Here is a 23722-nt window from a genome sequence, read left to right on the forward strand (position 1 = left end):
AGTGCCTAGTATATACATAGTAAGTGCTTGCTGAAGAGCGAAATTTGTATTTCCCCAGGAGTGTGGATTTTTGTGTTTTCTTCCATTATTGTGCTTCTTGGTACCTGTCCCTTTTCTTGATTTTTTTTGGGGGGTGTATACATGTGTTCATATTTGTGTTTATGTGGGGGGTGCACAAGCATGTGTGTGTCTGGTGACCAAAAGTTGACATCTGGTGTTTTCCTTCATCACTTTCCACTCTGTTTTGCTTTTTAAATATTTATTTTTAGATCACACATTTGTGTGTCTGTGTGGATAAGTACACCTGAGGTACAACTGAGTGCCGAAGAAGAGTCAGCTTTCCTTCTTTTGGGGGGGGGTAGGGTGGGTTGTTTGAGACAGGTTTCTCTGTGCAGCCCTGGCTATCCTGGAATTCACTCTGTGGACCAAACTTGCAGGCCTCAAACTTGCGGGCATTCACCTCCTCTTTCTCCCGAGTGCTGGGGTTAAAGGTGTGTACTACCCACCACTGCCTGGCAGCATCAGCTTTCTTGAACTGCAGTTGCAGGCAGTTGTGAGCTGTATAATGTGGGTTGGGAACAAAACCCATGTCCTTTGTAAATGTGAGTACTCTTACCATCTCTTTGGTGTCACCTTGCTTTTTGAGACATTTGGAGCTTGCTGATGTGGCTAGATTAGCTGGCCCAGTTGGCCCTGAGATCTTTGCCTCCCCGGCCCTTCTCCTTTTTTATTTTTTTTTTTTTTTGGGGGGGGGTGCTCTTCAAGACAGGGTTTCTCTGTATTGTTTTTGGAGGCTGTCCTGGAACTTGCTCTGTGGACCAGTCTGGCCTCCAACTCATAGAGATCTGCATGCCTCTGCCTCCGGAGTGCTGGGATTAAAGGCATATACCACCAATGCCTGGCTCAATTCTTCTTTTTTGTAAGTGTAAGTAACAAGCACTTACATCTCCCTAGTTCCTCTCCACCAAAGCCTCATTCTATAATCCAGATTGGCCTCCAACTTACTGTGTAGCCCAGCTACCCCTGAACTCTCAGTCCTCCTCTTCCTGTCTCCTAAATGCTGGCCTTTGGGTATTTGCTACCAGACCTGGGTCCCTTTTTGTCAGATTTTTTTTTTTCCCCTTTATTGTAGATTCTGTTTAAAATTTTAACTGTGAGAAAGCTGTCTGAGGCCTGCTACTGCCATAGATGGCTTCTGTAGGCAACTTCTCAGTGTTTCTGTGTGCACAAGTAAGTACAACAATGTCTATGCACTCCCTCCCATCCTGGTTGACACTCCACTGTCCGTCATAGCCCCATTTAGTATGCTCCTTCTATTCTTACCTGCTCTGTCTCTGGTTCAGCCCCAGAGACAGGGTTAATGACCTTTCTACCAAACTGGGGTAAGATGTCAGGTTGTTGCTGTTATGGATGTAACATGGGTCAAGGCTGCTGCCTTCCAATGGCAGTGTGGAACATGAAGTCCCCTAGGAGGCAGTGAGAGTGGCAGCCTCTATAAAACTTATAGGATTGAAATGGAACCCCTCAAGTGGACTGGGTATGGCAAAAGATGCAGGCTGTATAGAATGCAAGCCCCTTCTCTAAAATGGAATGATGATGGAGGTGATGGCTGGTGGTGAGGTTGAGAGCCTCTGTCTGATGCTAATGTGTGCCTGTGGGGTTACCCACTGTGCTGCCTTGGCTGATGTCCACAAGGGCAAGCACAAGCCTGGTGCTTACAGACCTGACTTGGTAAGTATGATCACTCCTCAGTGCCCATAGGACATGGGTTCCCCAGCACATACATAGTGCAAGCTTGGAAGATGCTTCCCCCTTTCAATGTAATAGCATGGTGGTATCTGCATAGCTTGGAAATGTGCATGTCTTCCTTACATTTTGAATCCCCCCCCAAATGCAGCTAAATGCACTGTGGCAATAGTGATCCACATTGTTGTATAAGGAGAATGCTGAAAAGCCACCCAGGGAATGCAGGTGCATGTTTTCCAGGTACTTTTTCTCTTGGTTGAATGTGTGGCTGCAGTTCTCAGTGGGCTAGAGATGGCACCACTCACATTTTCTTTATTGTTCTCTCTCCCTCTCCTCTCTCTCTTTGCTCTCTGTCTCACTCTGTGTGGGGTGTGTGTGTGTGTGTGGTACCTGTGTACCTCTTTGTGCTCAGTGTGTGCAGATGTCTTCCCTAGGCACTCACTCTCCACTTTCATTATTGAAACTGGGTCTCTTGCTCAGAACCCAAAGTCACCAATTTTGGCCTTTTAGCTGACAAGCTTGCCTTGGGTATCCCATATCTCTGCCTCCTGAGCATGGGGGATTACAGGCAACTACACCTGCTTGGTGTTACTGTGGGTTCTGGGGATCTGGTCTCATGTCCTCATACTTGCATGACAAGTACATACTTGCACTTTATTCACTAAGCCATCCAGATGCCTTTACCAATTTTAAACAATGTTTGCACTTCACACTTGGAATATAAAGAACTTGTGTTGGCTAGTGTATGGGCCATTCCCTTGCAGCCCATGCTCTAAAGTGTCTTCTGACTGTCTGTTGCCATCTATTTCAGATCTCTTAAGAACAGGCTCAAGAGCTAGAGCAGATGTCTACGAGGATGTTCATGGTGATAGCAGGTACTCTGCCAGTGGATCTGGCGTATACTCACTAGACTTGGGGAGAGAGGGCCTGAGAGGTGACATGTTCGTGGGACCCTCCTTCAGATCGAGTAGTCAGTCCATCGTTGAGGACAGCTATCTTCACAAAGAATGTGGCCGGGATCTGGAAGCAACCCATACAGACTCCCGGGACCAGAATTTTGGCCACCGGAAACTGGGACATTTTCCTTCTCAGGACTGGAATCTTGCACTTCGTGGATCTTGGGAGCAAGACTTGGGCCACCCAATTTCTCAAGAATCCTCCTGGTCACAGGAGTATAGTTTTGGGTCTTCAGTGTTGGGGGACTTGGCCTCCTCTAGGAGGTTGGAGAAGGAGAGTCGGGATTATGACCTGGGTCATCGTGGGGATGTGGACTCTGTGTCTAGAGGCAGTGGGCAAGTCCTGGCCAGAGGCTGGTCTCTAAATATGGCTGACCAGGAAGGCACTTTCCTAGGAAAGGGGGACACTCAGGGCCTGCTCACAGCAAAGGGTGTTGGGAAGCTCATCACACTGAAAAGCATGACCACAAAGAAAATGCCTGTTGTTGGTCGTATTTCTTCAAAACCTCAGGGCACTAACCAAATCCAGAAAGCCACCCCAAGTCCTGATGTGACCCTTGGAACAAACCCGGGGCTAGATGAAATCCAGTTCGCTGCTCTGAAGATCCCCTTGGGGCTGGACCTGAGGATGTTTGGCTTCCCCAGAAGGAAGCTGGGCTTTGATGCCATGGACAAGGCAGATGTGTTTTCAAGGTTTGGCATAGAGATCATCAAGTGGGCGGGTTTCCACACCATTAAGGATGACCTCAAGTTCTCCCAGCTTTTCCAGACTCTCTTTGAACTGGAAACTGAGACCTGTGCCAAGATGCTGGCCTCCTTCAAATGCTCCTTAAAACCAGAGCACAGAGATTTCTGCTTTTTTACTATCAAGTTTTTAAAGCACTCTGCTCTGAAAACACCCCGAGTTGATAATGAGTTTTTAAATATGCTTTTAGACAAAGGTGCTGTGAAGACCAAAAACTGCTTCTTTGAGATCATCAAGCCCTTTGACAAGTACATCATGCGGCTCCAGGACAGGCTGCTGAAGGGTGTCACTCCCCTCCTCATGGCCTGTAATGCCTACGAGCTAAGCATCAAGATGAAGACCCTCACTAGCCCTCTGGACCTGGCCGTGGCCCTGGAGACCACTAACTCCTTGTGTAGGAAGTCCCTGGCACTCTTAGGCCAGACTTTCTCCTTGGCCTCCTCTTTCAGGCAGGAGAAGATCCTAGAGGCTGTGGGCCTCCAGGACATCGCTCCATCTCCTGCTTCCTTCCCAAACTTTGAGGACTCCACTTTGTTTGGAAGGGAATACATAGACCACCTGAAGGCCTGGCTTATGGCCAGTGGCTATCCCCTCCAGGTGAAGAGGGCTGTGCCTGCAGAGCCCCGAGAACAGAGAACCACATCTCAGCCCTGGACTACAAGCACTCTGAGCCAAGGTAAAGATTTATTTTGTTTAAACAATGTCATTGCTACCAATGTTACAGGATTTTGTCTGATTGGTTGGTTGGTTGGTTTTTCAAGACAGGGTTTCTCTGTATAGCTTTGGAGCCTTTCCTGGAACTCACTCTGTAGACCAAGCTGATCTTGAACTCAGAGATCTGCCTGCCTCTGCCTCCCAAGTACTGGGATTAAAGGCGGGTGCTACCAATGCCTGGCCCAGTGTTGTCATAATTTTATTCATTGTGTGTAGGTGGATGGATGGATGGATGGACGGACAGACGGATGGATACATGAATGCCAGGGCACATGTTTAGAGGTCATCAAAGGACAGTTGTGGGAATCAGTTCTTCTACCACATGGGTACCAGGAATGGAACTTTAGTCACCAGGCCTGGCTTTAAGCACTTTGACCCACTGAACCATCTTGCTGTCATGAGGTTTTTAAAAATAGGTGTGCACATAAGTGTGTGTAGATACGTGTGTATGTATGAAAACTAGAAGACAGAGTCCCTTAGGTGTTGTTCAAAAAGACTGTCCTCCACCTTTGAGACAGGGCCTCTCACTGAACCCGAAGCTCACTAATAGGTTAGACAAGCTGGCCACCTTCCTGGTTCTGGCATATGCGTGCTTCACTGCTCAGGGCATTTACTATCAGACCTGAGATCAAACACGGGTCCTCATTGTTGTAAGGTAACAGAGGTTGCTCTAGACCCTCTTTGAGATGTAAAAAAAAGAAAGAAATGTGTGTGTGTGTGTATGCGTGTGTGTGTGTGTGTGTTTATATATATTTTTAATATTTATATGTACAGGAACTGGTAGAAGGCAGAAGAAGGTGCCAGATTCCTTGGAGCTGGAGTTACAGGCAGTTGTGTGCTGCACAACATGGGTGCTGGGAACAGAACTTGGGTCCTTTGCAAGAGCAGCATGTGTTCTTCACTGCTGAGCCATCGATTGCTTAGCCCCTCTCTTTGAGGTTTTTATACACCTTTTTACCCTTGGTTTTGAGGCAGTCTCATGTAGCCACCTTGCACTTGTGCTCTTTGTGCCTCTACTTCTGAGATGACAGGAGTGTACTGCCTCCTGGGCTTTCTGTGATCCTGGGGATGGAGCCCAGGGCTTTATGCACACTAGATGAGTGCTGCACCCACTGAGCCCCAGTTCCCCAGCCTTAAGGTTCTTTGGTAAGGGACCCATTTGGGAACCAAATGGAAAACTGACTGGCCCTCACTAGGAATAATGCATGACCCCCTTTCACCATAGATCAAGGTTAGGGTGCCATGTCCTGAAGTATCTTGTCACTACATATCACCCAAGGCAGAGAAAATTACACCAAAACCTAGTCAATCCCATGCCCAGGGGTAGGAGGAGTAATAGAATACTGAGGGTATCAAGGACCAGCTCAGTCATTCCAAGAGGTTCTGGTGCCTTTCACCTGATCAGTCAGCAGGAGCTCTGGCACTGGTCAGAGGTAGGGATGGGAAGCTGCTGGGTCTCCCTCTCCCTCCTGTGCTCCCTGAATGTATGCTATCACACCCAGCCTTCCCAGGCACCAGAGAACATGGTACCCATCTTTTCTCTCCTGTGACATTACCTCTAGGCCAGGGGATGTCACTTTTACCCCTGTCCTCTCCTTCATGGAACCGTTATTGCATCAAGCATCAGATGTCCCAACACAGATTGAGTGGCTACAACTATTTCTAAGAAGGGGTTCTTCCAGAAGCAAGCTGAATGCATTTCCCTCCCTAGTCCTTAGTTTTGGAGGGGAGATGAGGATAGCAAGTACCAGGTGCTAGGGGTAGAGGAGGAAGGGCCTAAGGCCTTGGGCTCCCCTCTCCAGGTGAAGGACCCAGGCACTACAGCACTGACCTGAGAGTTCATCTGCCTGCTGTGCTCTCTTTTTAGGTTAGGTTTTTTTTTTTTTTTTTCCAAGATAGGGTTTCTCTGTGTAGTCTTAACTGTCGTAGAATTCTTTTGTACACCACTTTGTACACCAGGCTGGCCTGGAGCTCAGATATGTACCTGCCTCTGCCTCCACTCTGATTAAAGTCATCTTTTTGTTGTTTTGTTTTTAAGAATCCTTTTATATGGACCCATCTGGCTTGGAACTCATTGTGTAACTAGGCTGATCTCAAATTTAGAGAGATTTACCTGCCTCTGTCTTTGTGCTGGGTTCAAAGATATGCACAACCCCACCCATAGTGATTTAATTTTTTGTGTGTCTCCATATGTCTGAGTATATGAGATCAGAAGCCAGAAAAGGGTATCAGATCATTGAACTGAGGTTACAAATGTGCAAGGTGCTTGGGTGCTAGGATCTAAACTCTGGTCCTTCTGCGTACCAGCAAGCTCTATTAATTTCTGTAGCCCCTTGTTCGTCTTTTTCTTTTTCTTTCTTTCTTCCTTCTTTCCTTCCTTTCTTTTTAAAGGGTCTTGATATGGCCTAGGCTAGCTAGCCTCAAGCTTCCAATCCCTTATCTCAACTACCCCATATGCAGGGAGGCATGGTGTCTCAGTTTATCTATGAGTTTCTGTAGCATTCCACTCCATTATGTCACCCACCATGTGTAAATCACTCTGCTTTGCCCTTAAGGCTTTCACTGTCTTGTAGTGGAGGCTTCTGAAGTAGAGCTGGGCATGTCCTTGGCAGCCTCTGTTCTGAGTGCACAGCTGTATGGTCAGCCATAGACCATGACCTACCAGAATTGCTCAGTTGCTTTAGTTACTGTCACCCATCCCTACAACAAATGCTCAGTGCTCATTGACGTAGGCCTTTCACCCTATCATGGGAGGCTAAGAGAGACAGGATTGCTACAAGCTTGAGGCTGGCCTGTGCACTGCATAGCAACAGCTTGACTCAGTAAACAAGGGAATAGACTGAAGAGCTGGCTCAGCAGTTAAGAGCACTGGCTGCTCTTCCAGAAGACCCACATGGTAGCTCACAACTGTAACTCCAGTTCAGGGCGCCCAACATCTGGGTCTCCATGGGTATCATGTACACAAGTAGTTACACACACACACACACACACACACACACACAGCACACATATACATAAAATAAAAAACAAAAACAAAAGAGGAGCTGGCAAGATGGACACTTGCCATCTAGTATGACAGCCTAAATTCAGTCTCGATGACTCACATGGTAGAGGGAGATAATGAACTCTCTCAAGTTGTCTTCGACTGCCACTTGCTCATGATATGCATATGCATTGGGGGTTTTTGTTTTGTTTTTTTGAGACAGGGTTTCTCAATGTAGCCCTGGCTGTCCTGGAACTTGCTTTGTAAATCAGGCTGGCCTCAAACTCACAGAGGTCTTCCCACTGCTGCCTCTCGAGTTAATTATTTAAAAAGAAGAAGGAGGAGGATTGGGGAAATGGCTCAGTGTGATAAGAGTACTTACTTGAGGATCTAGAGAATTAACTTAAGGACCTGAATTCAGATCCCAACAACCACCTAAAACCTGTGACCATACTGATAACACCAGTTCTGTGAGGCCAGAGGGCAGATAGATGGCTGTGGCTTGCTAGCTGCTAGCCCAGGTGACCCTTCTACACCAGTGCAGGGTTCAAAGGGGATCCACAGAATTGGCTTAATAAGACTTTTTTATCTGAGGGGGTAAGGGAAAAGACACACACATTCTCTTGATGGTTTCTTCCTAAATTTTCTTTTTTCTTCTTCTATTTCAGTTCATTATTTCTTTTCTTATCTCTATCCAGAAATGTCCTTTCTGTCTCTCTTGATGTTTTCCTTCTAACATTTTTTTTCTGTTATAGCTTACATACCCTAATAGAATCTTTCAAGCAATATAGACATTACAATGTGATTACATTCTATTTTTCAAGTGAATGATTACAATAAATACAAGTTTAAAAACAAACAAACATGTTTTCCATATCCCTTACTTGATTAAATAAGTTATTTAGGTTATTATAAGTGAAAAACAAGTTGTCTCAAGAACCCATATACATTCATGTCCAAGCAACTTGTTATAGATTAACAGATTGTCACCCAGTTCTTTTGCTAGCAAGCTGCATTTTGCGATTACAAAAAAAGGACCAATCATTTTATTATTTATCTCAAAAGATAATCTTGTAAGAAATACAAACCTAAACTTTTATATATGAAAAATAATTAGTTAAATCAGTTAGCTCTACTTTAAATATTTAGGGCATCAACATTTTTTTTTTTTAAGATTGTTTATTATGTATACAGTGTTCTGCCTGTAGGCTAGAAGAGGGCACCAGATCTCATATAGATGGTTGTGAGCCACCATGTGGTTGCTGGGAATTGAACTCAGGACCTCTGAAAGAGTGGCCAGTGCTCTTAAAGCCTGAGCCATCTCTCCAACCCTCAACAATTTTTTATATCAGGAGATTGAGGGCAGAGATGGGTATAAGGAATTAATCACCAAGAAAGGCATATCAGCTAGTAACAATTGGACTGCTTTGTTTTTGATCCCTGGCCTTAATGAGCCCCTCAGCTATATGACCTTGTGAATTTTAGATTGTTGTCTAGGGTTTTTCATCTCAAAGCTAATCCAACCTGAAGTCATTCTAAAGCTTTGTTTCAGCTGTGATGCACTCTGAAACCTATGAAAACATCTCCCAACATTAAGATTAAAAGAATATAAAGTAGCTGAGCTACTGGCATGCAATTGTTTTTCTTTTTAATATTTATTTTTATTTCATTTCAATACAAAAACAATACGTGTTTTTGCCTGCATGTATATGTGTGTGAGAGCATTGGCTACCTTGGAACTGGAGTTGCAGACAGTTGTGAGCTGCCATGTGGGTGTTGGGAATTAAACCTGTATACTCTGGCAGAGCAGTCAGTGCTCTTAACCACTGAGCCATCTCTCCAGCCCCTCAATTGTTTTTCTTAATCATTAACCTAAGACACAGTCTGTATGAATTCTCAATAAAAACTCATGTATTTTAGCTGTGTGACACTTCTTTGTGTTTTATCCTCTGCAGCCTCTGTTATCCTATATTTATTTAAAACCCTCAGTCATCAAAATTCTATTAAAAGTCATTGTGTCAGTTAAGCAGTACAGCTTAAGAGGAAATCATCTTCATAATAATTCACAGATAAAAATGCCCAGTAGATAGGGATATTTCCAAGAGATGATCACACTGCATTAAGGGCAGTAGGGATCTTCCCAGACCCTTTCACACCATGCAGAGAAAAATGGCAGTGGCAAACATGCAAAGACACAGTAGCAGCAAGAATTATTCTGGGACTGAGGCTCTCTGGGACCTTGCCTATCCTAGATTCACCATTAGGTTTTGTTTGCTAGTAAGCTGATCCCCTGGACTCCTCTGACATGGCCAATAGCACTGGCCTAGTTCTAGATTCAATGAATGACTCCTTCTCAAGGAAAAAGGTGAATAGTGCAGAACAGGACAGCCAGCATCCTCTGGCCTCCACATTTAGGCACATGTGCACACTCACAACAGATGGCCCTGGTGGCAAGTATGTATGCACAATAACACACTCAACTTATCCATGGGTGCTGGGACCCTCATGGCTGTGCAGGAAACACTCTCCAAATACTGAGCCATCTCTTTGGCCCCATCAGTGGTGCTTTTATATTTTATGTTTGGGGGTATTCTGATGCATTGTTTGCTTGTTTGGGTTTGGGTGTTTTGTATGTGTGTTTATATATGTGTGAGTGTGGGGTATATGTGTGAATGTACAGGCCAGTACTCTCCATCTTACTACCTTGAGACAGGGTCTTTCACTGAACCTGGAATTAGGCTGGTGGCCAGCAAGGTCCAAACATCCTTCAGTCACCACTTCCCACAGCACTACTGTTATAGGCACTCACTGTCACATCCAGCATTTTTAATTGGGTGTTGGGAATTTGAACTTGAGTCCTCATGCATACACAGCCATTGAGCCATCTCTCAGATTTTTGTTTGTTTATTGTCCAGGCTATTTAGAAACTCTTGGGGTCAGACAGCCCTCCTACTTAACCTCCTGAGAAGCTGTGGCCACAGGGACACAGAGCCACCTGTGCCTCTAGCTGCATGTCACATGCATCTGTCTTCTGGGTTAGGACTCAGGCAGTCAAGCTGTACGCAGTGTATGCAGTGGTGGTGAACCAATGCTTACCAGCTCCTTTCCAGAGCCCACACCTAGCTCTGCGCAGCTGAGTGACTCTCATTGCTCACAGCTAAGGTGGGACATCTTTCAGACAGACATTTTCTGTCTGAAACCAGGTTTCCCTCTTTTCAGCACCAGTGCTCTGTGATTGATGGTTCCAGTTGCTGATGGCCATGGGGTTTTATGCTGCCCTCCAGTTCACTGGCCTAGTCTCCAGGCTTTTGTGGTCCACTGGTTTTCACAGCATCCATTCTGTGTATTGCAGCAGTCCCCCAGCGGGCGGATCACAGGGTGGTGGACACCATTGACCAGCTTGTCATGCGTGTCATCCAAGGCAGGCTGACTCCCAGAGAAAGAACACTACTCCTGCAGGACCCTGCTTACTGGTAGGCATGCTTATTTTGTCTTTTCCTTTTTAAAATGACGTTTTTATTTTAAAAATAATTCTGTTATGTGTATGAATGTTTTGCCTACATGTGTATCTGTATATCATGTTCATGCAGTGTCTGAGAAGCCAGAGGGGGTGTCAGATACCTGGGAACTGGAGTTTGAAACAGTTTTCAACTGCCATTTGGGTGCTGGGAATCAAAGCTGGGTCCTCTAGAAGAACAAAGAACAGCAAGTACAGCTGAGCTATCTCTCTCTCCAGCCTTTTTTTTTTTTTTTTTTGGCAAGAGCTGTTGACCACCACTTATCTTCCTGTACTATCCTAGGGTGCAAAGAGGCAGGCAGGTGCTCCAAGGGCATATGGTAATTGAAAGAAGTATCACAGCCCTGGGAGGCAGGAAGATCAGAACTGGCAGCCAGCCTGAACTACAGAACTCCCTGTAAAAACAAAATAAGAGGCTAAAAAGTGTTTTGCCTGTATGCATGTCTATGTACCACATACTTGATACCTGGAAAGGTCAGAAAGCAGCATTGGATCCCTGGAAATTGGAGTCATAGATTATTGTGAGCCACTCTTTGGTTGCTGGGAATCTGGATCTACTGCAAGAACAAGTGCTCTTAACCATCTATCTAGCCCTCCTTGATTTTGTTTGTTATTTATTTTTTAATTACAAGAGATGGGGTCTTACGTTATGGCCCAATCTCTGCCCAGACTCCTGCCCCAGCCATGGCTATCATCTGTATGCTCAGTATCTTGAGCATACTGTTGACTCCATGCTGACTGCCTGTGAGCAGTCCTTGACATATAGAAGCATTGTGCTTGCAGGATGCACAGCTGAAATGAGTTGGAGCAGAGATCAGATGGCCATGTTCCAGTCAATGATCTTAGATTGGTGAGGGAAGTTCAGACCACTGGGTAAGAAAGCACCCGAGTATAGGGGCCTTGGTGTGACTTCACTGATGGTATACTTCTGCCACGTGAACACTGGGCATAGCCTAGCATGCAGATGGTCACCACTAGAAATGAGATAGAAGCTGTTATTGTTGGTGTGTGTGTGGTAGAGGACAGGGTCAGATGGAAGATCAGAAATAGTCATTGATTGAGAAAGCTAAGATTTAAGGGGAACCACTGTGAAGGAGAGGTGCCTATCTCAATAAACAGGATAATGAGAGAGGAGGTTTAGTGTAGGAATGTACATGCACAATGGCTGCTCTAAAGTGGAGAAAGCACCAGAACCATGAGACAGGAACTGCTGCTAATGGCCCAGAACCTAGTTAGAGTACAGGTCACTCAGTGACCTTTCTAGGTCTACACCTGACACATGCCTGGCCTCAGTGGCTTTCCCTAGCCATGGAGGGAGATTCCACAATCTCTTTCTTGTATCCTTGACTCTAAAGCCAGAACCATGTGACTGAAGCTACCAAGTTCTTCGGTTTGCTGAAACTGATACATGCTGGTTCAATTACATTTTCATCAGCTTTCTGTTTTCAGTGGTATCCCTCCATTGCTTAAATTGTTCTTTAATTCCTTCTCATAACTTGGTTTCCTTCACTGTCTAAATGTAGCTGTCCTGGAACTCAATCTGTACACTAGGCTGGCCTCAAACTCAGGAGAGATTCTCCTCTGCCTCCCTAGTGCTGGGATTAAAGATGAGCAATATTACAATTAACCCTGAACTATTTCTGTCTCACAATTTGGAAGTTTAGCTGGGCAGGGTTTTGTCCTGAAGTCACTACTCCATTTAAACTTCTTATCTCCTTGAGCACAGGACTTAGCTCCATTATACTTCCTGGTATTCCTTTTCTCCTCAAACTGTACAATTTGCATTTTTTCTTGCTCAGATTGCTCGTTTTCCTTACAGATCTGCATAAGAGTGACCACACAACACAGTTAATGATAGGCTGTCTTGAAATCTCTGCCAATGTCATTAACCCAGAACTTCAGAATTTAGCCTCAGGCAGATTTTTTGACAACGGCAGAAAGCAGCCACGTTCTTCACCAAAATATAGGCCCCTTACCAGTGATAATCTCCTCTGAAATCTCTTGAGCTGGACTATCACAATCTACATTGCTATCAGCACCACCATCTTCTACAGTTCCCTTAGCATGGCTCATTAAGTCCCACTTAAAACATTCAGTTGCTTTTCTAATCCAAAGTCCCTGTTCCACCAACAAGCAGCATGGCCAGGCTGTCACAGCATTTCCCTACTTCTAGTACCAACTTCTGTTTTCAGGGTTCTATCGTTGTGAAGACACACCATGACTGTGCCACCTCTTATAAAAGAAAACATTTAATTGGAGCTGGCTTATAGTTTCAGGGGTTTAGTTCATTGCTATCATGGCAGGAAGAAGCATGGCGTCATTTGGGCAGATATGGTACTGGAGAAGGAACTAAGAATTCTGAATCTTGATCTGCAGGCAACAGAAAGGGACAGCCACTGGATCTGGCTTGGGATTTTGAAACCTCAAAGCTCACCCCTGGTGACACGCTTCCTCCAATAATCCTTCTCAAGCAGTGTCCTTTCCTGCTGACTAAGCATTCAAATTTATTAGCCTTTGGGAATCAGTCTTTTTTGGTTTTTTTAAGACAGGGTTTCTCTGTGTAGCTTTGGAGCCTGTCCTGCCTGAAACTAGCTCTTAGACCAGGCTGGCCTCTAACTCACATAGATCCACCCACCTCTGCCTCCTCAGTGCTGGGATTAAAGATGTGTACCACCAACGCCAGGCTGGGAGCTGTTCTTACTTGAGCCACCATCACACAGCGCTTATGACAGTGACCAAATATTTCTGTAGTATAACACTGGGATAGGACTCATGGTGGCCTCATACTGGGCAAATGATTACTCCTGAGCCACACTCAAACTCAATTTTGTTGCAGACTCTCACTCTTCTCAAGGCTGGCTCAGACTTACAATGTAGCCAGTGCTGACCTTGCACTCTGGCTGTTGTCCTGCTTTAGCCTCCCTAGTGCAGAAGTGGCAGGTGAGAGGCACACACAGGTGTCTAGCCCATGCTTCTCTTTCTTGCTGGCTCTCATGTCATTTCTAACTTGTAAAGGGAAGTAAGGCATCGCCAACTGTTCCCTTGGCATTTGAAAAACTCACTGTTCTAGGGCTCTTAAGTTCTCACCTCCAGTATCAACAAAGGGCCAGTCCAAAACCCCTAGATACTAAAATCTGAGTGTTCAGTGCCCCATGCAGAGTAGTGTATATCTTCATGAAGCACATCACTTCCAGCACATGATTTGCTTTGATTTTTTAAAGTCTCTGTGTAGTCTGGGCTGATCTGGAACTTGAGATCCTCCTACCTCAGCCTTCCCAGTGCTGGAGTTGTATGTGTATGCCTCTTCATCTACCCTCTTGGGTGCTTTACATAGTTTCCAGATTACTCAAAACACTGGAGACAAGGTGACTGTGTCCATAGCTGTTGGGCTGCATTGATAAGGAGCAGGGTCCCTTCTCTTTCTGTTACATCTAGGCGCAGTTGACTGCCAAGCAGCAAACCTGGGTGTGGAAGGCCAACTGTGACAGCTAGTTGTTTGTATGTTTTTGTTGTTTTGTTTTTGTTTTATGAGCTGGTGAATGTCAGGTGTTCTGTGTTGTGTGGGACAATCAAAGGAAAAGAGTCACCAGAATGTAATGGAGGCTCTGTGGTAGCAGGAGGAACAGTTTCAATAAACTGAACCTTGAACAGCTATGCAGAAGCATACTTATTGTTACACAAAGGTTGTTTTATGGTAGTTCCTCATGCCAAAGCCCTGATGTAATATGTTTTCTGAAGCAGACCATCACACTCCTGCAGTTTTAGTCCTTATTATGTATGTACTGTGTGCAGTGCCCAATAATGCAAGGTGTTCCAGGTGTGCTAGGACAGTCATGCAAAGGCTATTAAACTCCTTTAGAAAAACTACTTTATACATCACAGAAAAGAGTCATCATTTTCTGCAATGATTTCTTCAGTGGCTCAGTACTTGTAGAAAATAACTGTTTCATTCTAATGTTTACCCTAGATACAGTGATTCTACTAGAATCCCTACAAATGCCAGGGTCAGATGGGAAGATACAGCTCCCTTCCTTCTGTTGTTTCACATCCAGCAAAGATTTGTCACCCCTGTACCTGAGGGTATGTTCAGCTGTCCCTAGTGCATCAGGAAGTGTCTCAGACTCCCCTCCGCCTTGCCACACCTGCCTTAGTGGCACAGAGAAAGCTCATGAAGCACTGGACACCTAGCCATGTGAAGGGTGCCCCTCTGTCTGCCAGGGTGCTACAGGGTACTGTGAACCTGCAGCACCTGCTCTGAGCTGACCAAAGTCAAGAAGAAACCAACCAATTCTCAATTGTACACCTTTAATCCCAGCACTCTGAAGCCAGAGGATGGTAGATGTCTGTGAGTTTGAGGCCAACTTTGTCTGCATAGTGAGTTCCAGGACAGCCAGGACTATAAACAAAAGATAATGGCTCCTTTTGTAGTCCATACTGGCCTCAAATTCTCTACAGTCCTCCTGCTTCAGCATCACCAGTGTTAGGATTAAGAATAAGCATCATATAAATAATTTAAACTGGACAGCAGAAGGCAGGAGGACATCACTTGCGGCAGAAGCTACGCCTTGCTGAGCATAGTGCTGCTCTCACAGTGCCCTGTCTTGTTTCTGCTTGGCAGGTTTCTGTCTGATGAGAGCAGCCTGGAGTATAAGTACTACAAGCTGAAGCTGGCAGAGTCACAGCGGCTGAACCACAGCTGGCCTGTCGTAGAACGGAGGCCAACACCAGCACAGTGTGCGGTGCGTGCCATGCTATATGCACAAGCTGTGCAAAGCCTCAAGCGCAGACTTCTCCCGTGGCAGCGCAGGCGGCTGCTTCGCTCCCAGGGTCCTCGAGGCCGAAAGGCCAAGAAAGCTGCCACTGCCCAGCATGCATTCCTGTCCTCAGGCACTCGGCAGAGACACCATGGCCGCCAGGCTGTAGGCTCCTTGCAGGTGAAACCACCACCACGGGACTCAAGTGATGCTGCCCAGGACTGTCTACCAGAGCCTGCCAAACCCCACCCTCAGCCCTCCAGCTATGGAGCCTTGGGCCCATCTCGGCCAATAGGGGATGACTCAGAAGCTTTGCTGGCCTCTTCTCCCTGCCCCTCTGCTGATGGTAGGTGCCCATCCCACCCCACCTGTCCCCATGCTCATATGCATCCCTTGGGATGGTGGGAGTCGGGGAGCCAGGTGCTTAGCAGTCTAGACTAGGTGGCAAGCTGGAATGGCCAAAAGAACTTGAACAGGATGGCACATGACCACACTGTCCTTCATGTTCCTCCTGAGCCTTTCTGGGCCTACATCACACCACCATTCACCATTAAAGGCGGGTTTAGGAAGTCCACGAATGTCTGAATAAAGAATAACAAATATTTATTTGGGTAGCACTCACACACAGTGAAGATAAATAGCTGTGGTCTTCTGCCCCTGGAGGTGCAGGATACTCAGACCATCACCCAAGAGAGACAGAATGATGAGGCCCCTCCTCTTCCTTATTAAGGGATCACATCTGCACACCAAAGCCACATGCTAAGGCCGGTACCTCAAATCTATTGGCAGAACAAGATACCACTACACCTTCCCTTTTTCTCTAAATAACAGAGTTTTAAACCTGATATAAAAACTATATACTATGATAGCAAATATCAAGTATAGTCCAGGAGAAAGAAAGGTAAACACACACACAAATTTAGACCTACAGCCAGCAAGAGCAACATTAAGCAAGAAACACATATTGAATGCCCATATTACAGAGTAAATGCCATATTACAGAGATTATTCAAATAACTGTCCTATCTTGGAAAGTCTGAATCTTGTACCTAATGTGCTCTAGTTAAGATAAGAGAGGATATTAGCTATGCCTATATAGTCTTCAATCCCATCAAAGACCTGAGAAAGAAAATAACATTACTTGGTTGAGCAGGAAGTACAAGCAGGTGACTTTCTAAAGAGGCAATGAATGACAGAAACAGTTGGCTAACCTGGACAGTCACTCAGGGTCTCACAGTAATGTCAGGGCAACCAACTTTGGCTAAGGCCTAGAGTATCTGACAGACAATTATCAGAAGCAGGAAAATTCAAAAGATTGTTCCACCATGTCTTGGCAAGGCTTAACGGTCTCTTTGCTCATATTCTACTTATCCAGTTAGGACAGTGTGTCCACTGACAGCAGTCGAAGAAAGGGCAGTTCTTCCACATGTGCCAGAGTCTACTGAGGTGAAAGTCTTCTGAAGAAGGACGCAGTTTTCAAAAAATCTGCTCAGCTTTGCTTGTTTTTTGGATTTGTTTGTGAGAAATTTGAGGCAGGGTTTCTCCATATAAGTCTGGACCTTACTGTGTAGACCAGTCTGGCCTCGTACTCACAGAGGTCTGTCTGCCTCTGCTTTCAAGTGCTGTTAAGAGCTTATTTTGTTTGAGATAGGGTCTCACTCTCTAGCCCTGGTTACCCTGGCACATACTATGTAGCTGGGATTGGGCTGGAACTCATAGCCACTGACCTGCTACATCCTTGTCACCATGCCTGGCCTCTACTACATATTCATCTTGTCTGGGTTACTTACAGCATCTAACACAATACCTGCACTACATGAAGCTGGCTGAGGTACACCTGTCATCCCAGCACTTGGAAGGTAGACGCAGGAGGATCCAGACTGTCTCACCTAAGTGAGGCCTTGTTTCTAATAATAATAAAAAAAAGTCTGCAGAAATATTTATTCCTATATTATTTAAGGGGGTTGAGAATAAAGCAAGGACAGAGGCAATTGCTTTCTAAGTGACTTCATTGGTCTGGGTTCAGCAGTACTGCGTTCAGCCATTGAATTCAGGGCCTCAAGCCTGCTAGGCAAACACTCTCAAGCTGTACTCTGAGTCCATTGCAGGTATTTTCAGCCTAGCCTGGTCAAATCTACAGATGCAGTGGCCATGCAGCTCAAGCCCCACATGGTGTTTCCTTGAATGCCTTCTGTATCACTCAGCCTGTGCCAAGGTTTGAGGCTACTGATGTAACATGTTTGATCACCACCAGCTTACCTTTACTGTGCCCAGTACTCCTATCTAGCTTGCAGTGGGAACGTGTGCAGACTACACAATGCCCAAGCCATGTTTCTCTGCTCCTGGATGGCTCCAGCAGTATCCTGATCTGCTAGTAGGATGGCTTCTAACCTGAGCTTCCAGAGTAAGCAGCAGGTTGGTAGCCTGTTGGCTGATGTGATAAGAGTGGCAGCCATGTGCCTGTTTCCCTGGCAGCCAGCCCAGGTGTCCATGCTGGTGCTTCTGCCACAGGCTGCCTATTGACTAATTGGAACTGAGAGAGAGCTCCAGAGTTACACAGTGCAGGGAAGGATCAAGGGTAAGTGTCTAGAGTCAGTTAAAGAGCCACAAGTGCTGTCTTCTGTTCTGTAGTAGATCCAAAGACCATGGAGACCGCTGAGAAGCTGGCCAGACTTGTGGCTCAGGTGGGCCCCGAAATTGAGCAGTTCAGCATAGAGAGCAGCACCGACAACCCTGACCTGTGGTACGTGCCTTGGGACACCCCACACCCTACAGCCACACATTGAGCAGGCAAGATGGTTTCCATCTTCAGCTGAGCCTGGCCTAGAGCTGGCATGTGTGTTGAATCAACCTTCACCTAGACCATCAGGAAAGGCCTCATCCTCTTTTCCTTCCCCCTCACACAAAGACTGGGTATTCCAGCAGCTTTTGTGCATATGCCTCACATGTTGTCTGAGAAAAATCCAGAAACCAGCCCTGAAGAGCCCCAGCTGCTGAGGGAACTCTAGGCTGTGGTGGAGGTACTCTTGGGCCCTTCCAGAGGCCATTTGAGATCTCCCAACCTCCACTGTACTCATGTGTTCCTAGAACCAAGCCTGGCACCATTGGGTTTCCTCCTACTTTCTGGAGAGCTGTGTCATGGTCTGACTGAAATGCACTTGAATGTTTGCTGAGTGCAGGAGGCCTGGGTCTGTCCTTGATACTACAGTTGAGTACAGTTGGAAACGTACAAGTTTGGACCAGTTGGTAGACTTCTTACCCAGTATACACAGAGTCCTCATGTCTTTCTCCAACACTGCATAAGCTGTGTGTGTGTGTGTGTGTGTGTGTGTGTGTGTGTGTGTGTGTGTGTGTGTTTTGTTTCTTTCTGCTCACATGTACTGGCCTGGACCTACACTGGCAGATGCTTTGTATCAGGCCTGTGCTTGGGCCTTCTTTTTAATTCATTGAAGTGACAGTTTGAAAAGAAAGCTTGCTGTTCTGGCACTTGTCCTGCACAGCAAACACTCCTATCCACTGAGCCATATACCCAGGCCCAAGTGGGATTTGTTTAATTTGACATTATTTGTCATGGATGTGTGCTTGCCACAGTGTAAGTGTAGAGGTCAGAGGACAGCTTGCAGCAGTTCCTCTCTCCTTCCATCATTCATGTAGGTCTGGAGATCAAATTCAGGTTGTCAGGCTTAGAGGCAAGCAGTGCTTTTATCAACAGAGCCATCTTGCTGGCCCCCATATTTGAATTTGTAGGGGAGCAGTAGGGAGGAGAAGTTTGAGTTTTGCTTTTGAGACAGAGTTTTATTGTGCAATCCTGGCTGGCTTGGAACTCACAGGCTGGCCTCTGCCTCCTGAGTACTTGAATAATGGCATGCAACATCATGCCCAGCAGGAATATTTGTTTTTTGTTGTTGTTTGTTTGTTTGTTTTGTTTTTTTCTATACAGGGTTTCTGTGTGAAACAATCCTGGCTATCCTGGAACTCACTTGTAGACCAAGCTGGCCTTGAACTCACAAAAATCCACATGTCTCTGCTGACCATGTGCCAGCTGCAATTTTTAATCCATTTTGTTCTAAAGTCAAAATTACTTAGAGGAGTCTGGCTTTCCCACTTATGCTTTTTAGGAGTCAGAAGCCACCTGTGTGTGTGTACCTCTCTCCTTGTGTTCTTTGCCTAGCCCAGTGCTGAGCACTTGCACAGCTGCCTTTCCCTGCACTACAGTGTTCCCAGGCCTCTCTTTCCCTCCTGTGCATCTGTCCTGACGGGCTTTGAGTTTGCTACCAGTCTGCAGTGTCATTTATGATAACTCCTTTAGCAAGGTTGCTCAACGACTATGTGTCATTGAGGAAACCTCAGGACCTCTGTTAGGTCCTGCCCTCCCCCATGTCAGAAAACTGCACAAACAACATAAAAGAGGGATGGTTGATTTGAGCTCATGGCTTCTGAGGTCTCAATTTGTGATCAGTCTGGATTCGATTCTCCCAGTTTAAAGACAAGGCCAAGAGGCACAGCAGGCTTCTGGAGGCTAGGGAACAGAGCAGCCTGTGTGTGCTATCGGTGGGCTTCCTTCTCCCCTCTGCTCCATCTGAGTCCCCCATTGGGTGGTAGTGCATGCATACTGCAGCAGGCCTTTACCCCACCTGCTTCCCCACAGCCATTCAGCTCTGCCCTCCAAGCTCCCTTGTGTAAAAGGAGTTCTTAATTGATCTAGATAATAAAAGGCCAAAGACAAGCTGATCATGACTTTGTGTGCCTTCCCACTGCTACCTGCCATCTCTCACATCCCCAGGCAGCCATTTGTCACTGTCACTATCAATCACTTTGTACTTGCTAGAACTTTTGTGTATGTGTGTGCCAGTGTAGTTCACCATGAATGATGGTGTACTTGCCTATATGGAGACACAAGGAAGCTGGAGGTTGACACTCTAGGATGTCCTTCCCTGATTGCCTTTTCACCTTAGTTTTTGTTGGATTTTTAAGATTTATCTTTTTTTAAGTGAGTGAGAGAGAAAGAGAGAGAGAGAGAGAGAGAGTGTGTGTGTGTGTGTGTGTGTGTGTGTGTGTGTGTGTGTGTGTGTGTAAACAGTCTGAGCAGATTGGCTCTGGGGACCGAAGTCAGCTCTTAGGCATGTGCAGCAAGTGTTTTAATGGGCTGAGCTGCCTCAAGGATTCTTTTTAAGGTGCTAGGGATGGAATTGGGGGGGGGGTGGCTTATACATGTTGCATGAGCATCCTGTCTTAATGAACTTCAAGGTCATCTTGTCCCATCTAGGGAAGATTATTAGATTGAGCCAGTCCTGGTTCTGAATGGTATGTCTGTAGTTGGGCTGTGAAGCCATAGCAGGGCCATGTCCTGCTACTGCCTCTATCTTGAGCTAGGCCAGGAGCTGTAGCTCAGCAGCGCATTTCATCCTCAGGTTCCTGCATGATCAGAGCAGCTCAGCTTTCAAGTTCTACCGAGAGAAGGTACTGGAACTGTGCCCATCCATCTCCTTCCAGTCCACTGGTGAGACAGGGGACTCGGTGCAAAGCCCCACAGCCCTAAAGGAGGGTGAGGGTGAGCCAGAGGAGGGGCGTCCCCAGCAGGAGGCTGCACTGGAGGACCCTGAGGTGCTGCCTGAGGAGGAGGAAGATGATGAGGATGAGGAGGATGAGGGCAGAGAGGAGACCTGTGCCCTCAGGCCACAGGCAGGAGCTGCCAAGTGTCCATGCTCCGAGGGCAGCTCCCCCACTGACAGCATGCCTGGAGAGGGGTCCAGGGAGGACCAGGCTGGCATCCCTGGCCTGTCACAGGCCTCCTCTGGCAGCTGTTTCCCCAGGAAGAGAATCAGCAGCAAGTCGCTGAAAGTTGGCATGATCCCTGCCCCCAAGAGGGTGTGTCTCATCCAGGAGTCAAAGGGTGAGTGCCCCCCAGAGTCCTGGGGGTGGTGGGAGATGGTACACTCAATGGCCATTCCAGATGTGCCAGCGACAGCCAGTCACACTGCCTTCTGTTAGCACCTGCTTTCTTTGTGTGTGCAGATGGGCCCCAAGTGCCTGGCACAGTGCACAGGATTCTCTGCTCTCAGGACTTAGGTTTTGAGTCTTTTTTGGGTTTTGTGGTAGTTTTCTTTGAGACAGAACACACCTATATGGCTTGTGCTGGCCTTTTATAGTAATCCTCCTGCCCATCCCACAGGGTGAGACTGCAGGTGTGCCATCACAACCAGGTTCTTTCTCCTAGGTGTGTGTTGGTGGCTGGGGAGCCCAGCCAAGCCTGTGCTGTGTAACCCTGGGCCTGTGCTTTGGCCCAAAAGTATTTTTAACCATTGACCACTACACTCCCAGTGTTAGCACATGTCTAGTAAGGGTAGCTGCCACCTTACAAGGGGCCTCTTCCATCTGCTCATCCCACCACTTTTCACCCTTGATTTTGAGGCACACCCAGCTTCTGAATCCCCAAAGGTTTCTTTTTTTCTTTTTTTTTTTCCCCCTCTGGTTTTTCGAGACAGGGTTTCTCTGTGGCTTTGGAGGCTGTCCTGGAACTAGCTCTTGTAGACCAGTCTGGCCTTGAACCCACAAAGATTTGCCTGCCTCTACCTCCCAAGTGCTGGGATTAAAGGTGTGTGCCACCACCGCCCAGCTTGTTCCCAAAGGTTTCTATACCTGTAGTGAAGATGTGAGGACAGCAGACTTTGGGCCTTGCAGGCTCTGTGTGACACTGTCACCTTACAGTCCTCGGGTATGTGTCCTTAGCACTGTAGTGGGTGGCCATTGGCTCAACTGTGACCCTTGTGTCCTGTATCTCGGGCACAGGGGAGCTGAGCAGGGCTTCCTGCAGGGAGGCACAGATCTCCTAAGGTGATGCCTTGGGCACCAGGGGGACAGACCTGCCACTGTCTTCATTGACTTCAGGAGCCCTTGGTGCCCTCCTGAGTTTTGACTTTCTGACTGATGGTTAGGATTCCAGACCTGTCCCTCTGGAGCCCTCTTGGTGGAAGTAGGAGGGTACAGTACTGCTGTGGCTTGCCTGCAGCAAGAGAGTGTTCCTGTGACTACAAGCAGCAGGTCCCTGTGCGGGCCAGTGCTCTTAGGTTGATGCCCTTAGCTGGCTCCATCACAGCCATTCAGAGCCCAACTCAGCAGACATAGAATATTGGAGAGCTGGAAAGGGGAAAGGAGCCAGCAGCTGCCAGGTGTGAGCTGTGTCTTCACCAGGCAGCATTTTTGTCTGTCTCTAGGGACATGGGGCAAGTGTGCAGTGTGAACAGATCTCTCCCTTTTGTCTTGCAGTCCATGAACCAGTTCGAATTGCTTACGACAGGCCTCGGGGTCGTCCCATAGCCAAAAAGAAGGTGTGTGTGACTGCGTAGTGACACCAGCTCCTGGAGGTGCAAGATTGGAGTGCTACACTTGATGCTGTGATGAGGCTTCAGGCACTTTGCAAAGCTGGGTGTAAAGCATGCACCTGTGTCCCAGGTGTTCAGGAAAGCTGAGGCAGGATGGTTACTTATGCACAGGAGTTCCAGGCTAGTCCAGGCATCACAGCAAGCCCCATCCCCAAGACAGTAGCCAGGCACAGGCATACATATGTTCCTGCCTTCAGAAGACTGGGCTGGAGACTGCATCCATCCCCTACAATATAAACTGCAGTGTACAGGAGAGCAGTGATTGGTCCACTTACAGAAGAGGCTACTGGTCTTTACAGGTCTCTTGCTCAAACATTCCTGCTGAGCCTTTGTCCTAGGCCCCACTGTCCTCACAGGGTTTCCCTCATAAGCTCAGCACAGGTGCCCATTCTGACCCTGGAATAAGGGACCTGGCCTCAAGAAGTCTCACCCCCAAGGATGTTACAAGGAAGCTGGAGATGAGTGGGACTCACCATTCTCAGCATCTGGGGATAGGACAGTACTTGGGGATCCAGGGCACACTATCACAGACTGGTCCACCCACCCCTGCCTCTCTCTCCTCAGAAACCCAAGGACCTGGAGTTTGCCCAGCAGAAGCTGACAGACAAGAACCTAGGCTTCCAGATGTTGCAGAAGATGGGCTGGAAGGAAGGCCACGGCCTGGGCTCCCTTGGGAAGGGCATCCGTGAGCCTGTCAGCGTGTATGGCATGGCCAGGGGCTCTTGGGTGCTTTGTGTTGGAGCTAAATGATAGTGTACAGCTGGGTCATTATTTTATTAGCTACTCATTTGGGTGCACAGACGTGGCCAGCTCCTTCCTCTATAGACCTCTGGACAGCTTCTTGACCCTGATGCTCATGGCCCTGGAATATAAGCAGCATGTATAGGTAGTTACAGGACAGGTATTTCTAGAAGTCATTAGAGGC

At 46.9% G+C, this 23722-nt stretch overlaps 1 protein-coding gene across 6 annotated transcripts in view; it reads left to right on the top strand.

Annotated features, from left to right (window-relative positions):
• Sugp2 (SURP and G-patch domain containing 2) overlaps positions 1-23722 on the top strand; it is a 30338-nt gene that overhangs the window by 3392 nt on the left and 3224 nt on the right. For 3 of the 6 annotated variants that reach the window (XR_007834078.1, XM_051178063.1, XM_051178062.1), the window contains exons 3-9: positions 2558-4123; positions 10497-10617; positions 15280-15761; positions 18047-18158; positions 20827-21308; positions 22682-22743; positions 23362-23498. Coding sequence is in view for 3 of the 6 variants with exons in the window: in XM_051178063.1 (XP_051034020.1) it covers positions 2558-4123; positions 10497-10617; positions 15280-15761; positions 18047-18158; positions 20827-21308; positions 22682-22743; positions 23362-23498 (2962 nt within the window). In the remaining 3 variants the exon portion in view is untranslated. The remainder of the gene's footprint in view (positions 1-2557; positions 4124-10496; positions 10618-15279; positions 15762-18046; positions 18159-20826; positions 21309-22681; positions 22744-23361; positions 23499-23722) is intronic. The other 3 variants (XR_007834080.1, XM_051178064.1, XR_007834079.1) reach the window with 2 other exon arrangements.

Source organism: Phodopus roborovskii, unplaced genomic scaffold (genome assembly GCF_943737965.1).
Source record: "Phodopus roborovskii unplaced genomic scaffold, PHOROB, whole genome shotgun sequence".
In the NCBI taxonomy this organism is placed as follows: Eukaryota; Metazoa; Chordata; class Mammalia; order Rodentia; family Cricetidae; genus Phodopus; species Phodopus roborovskii.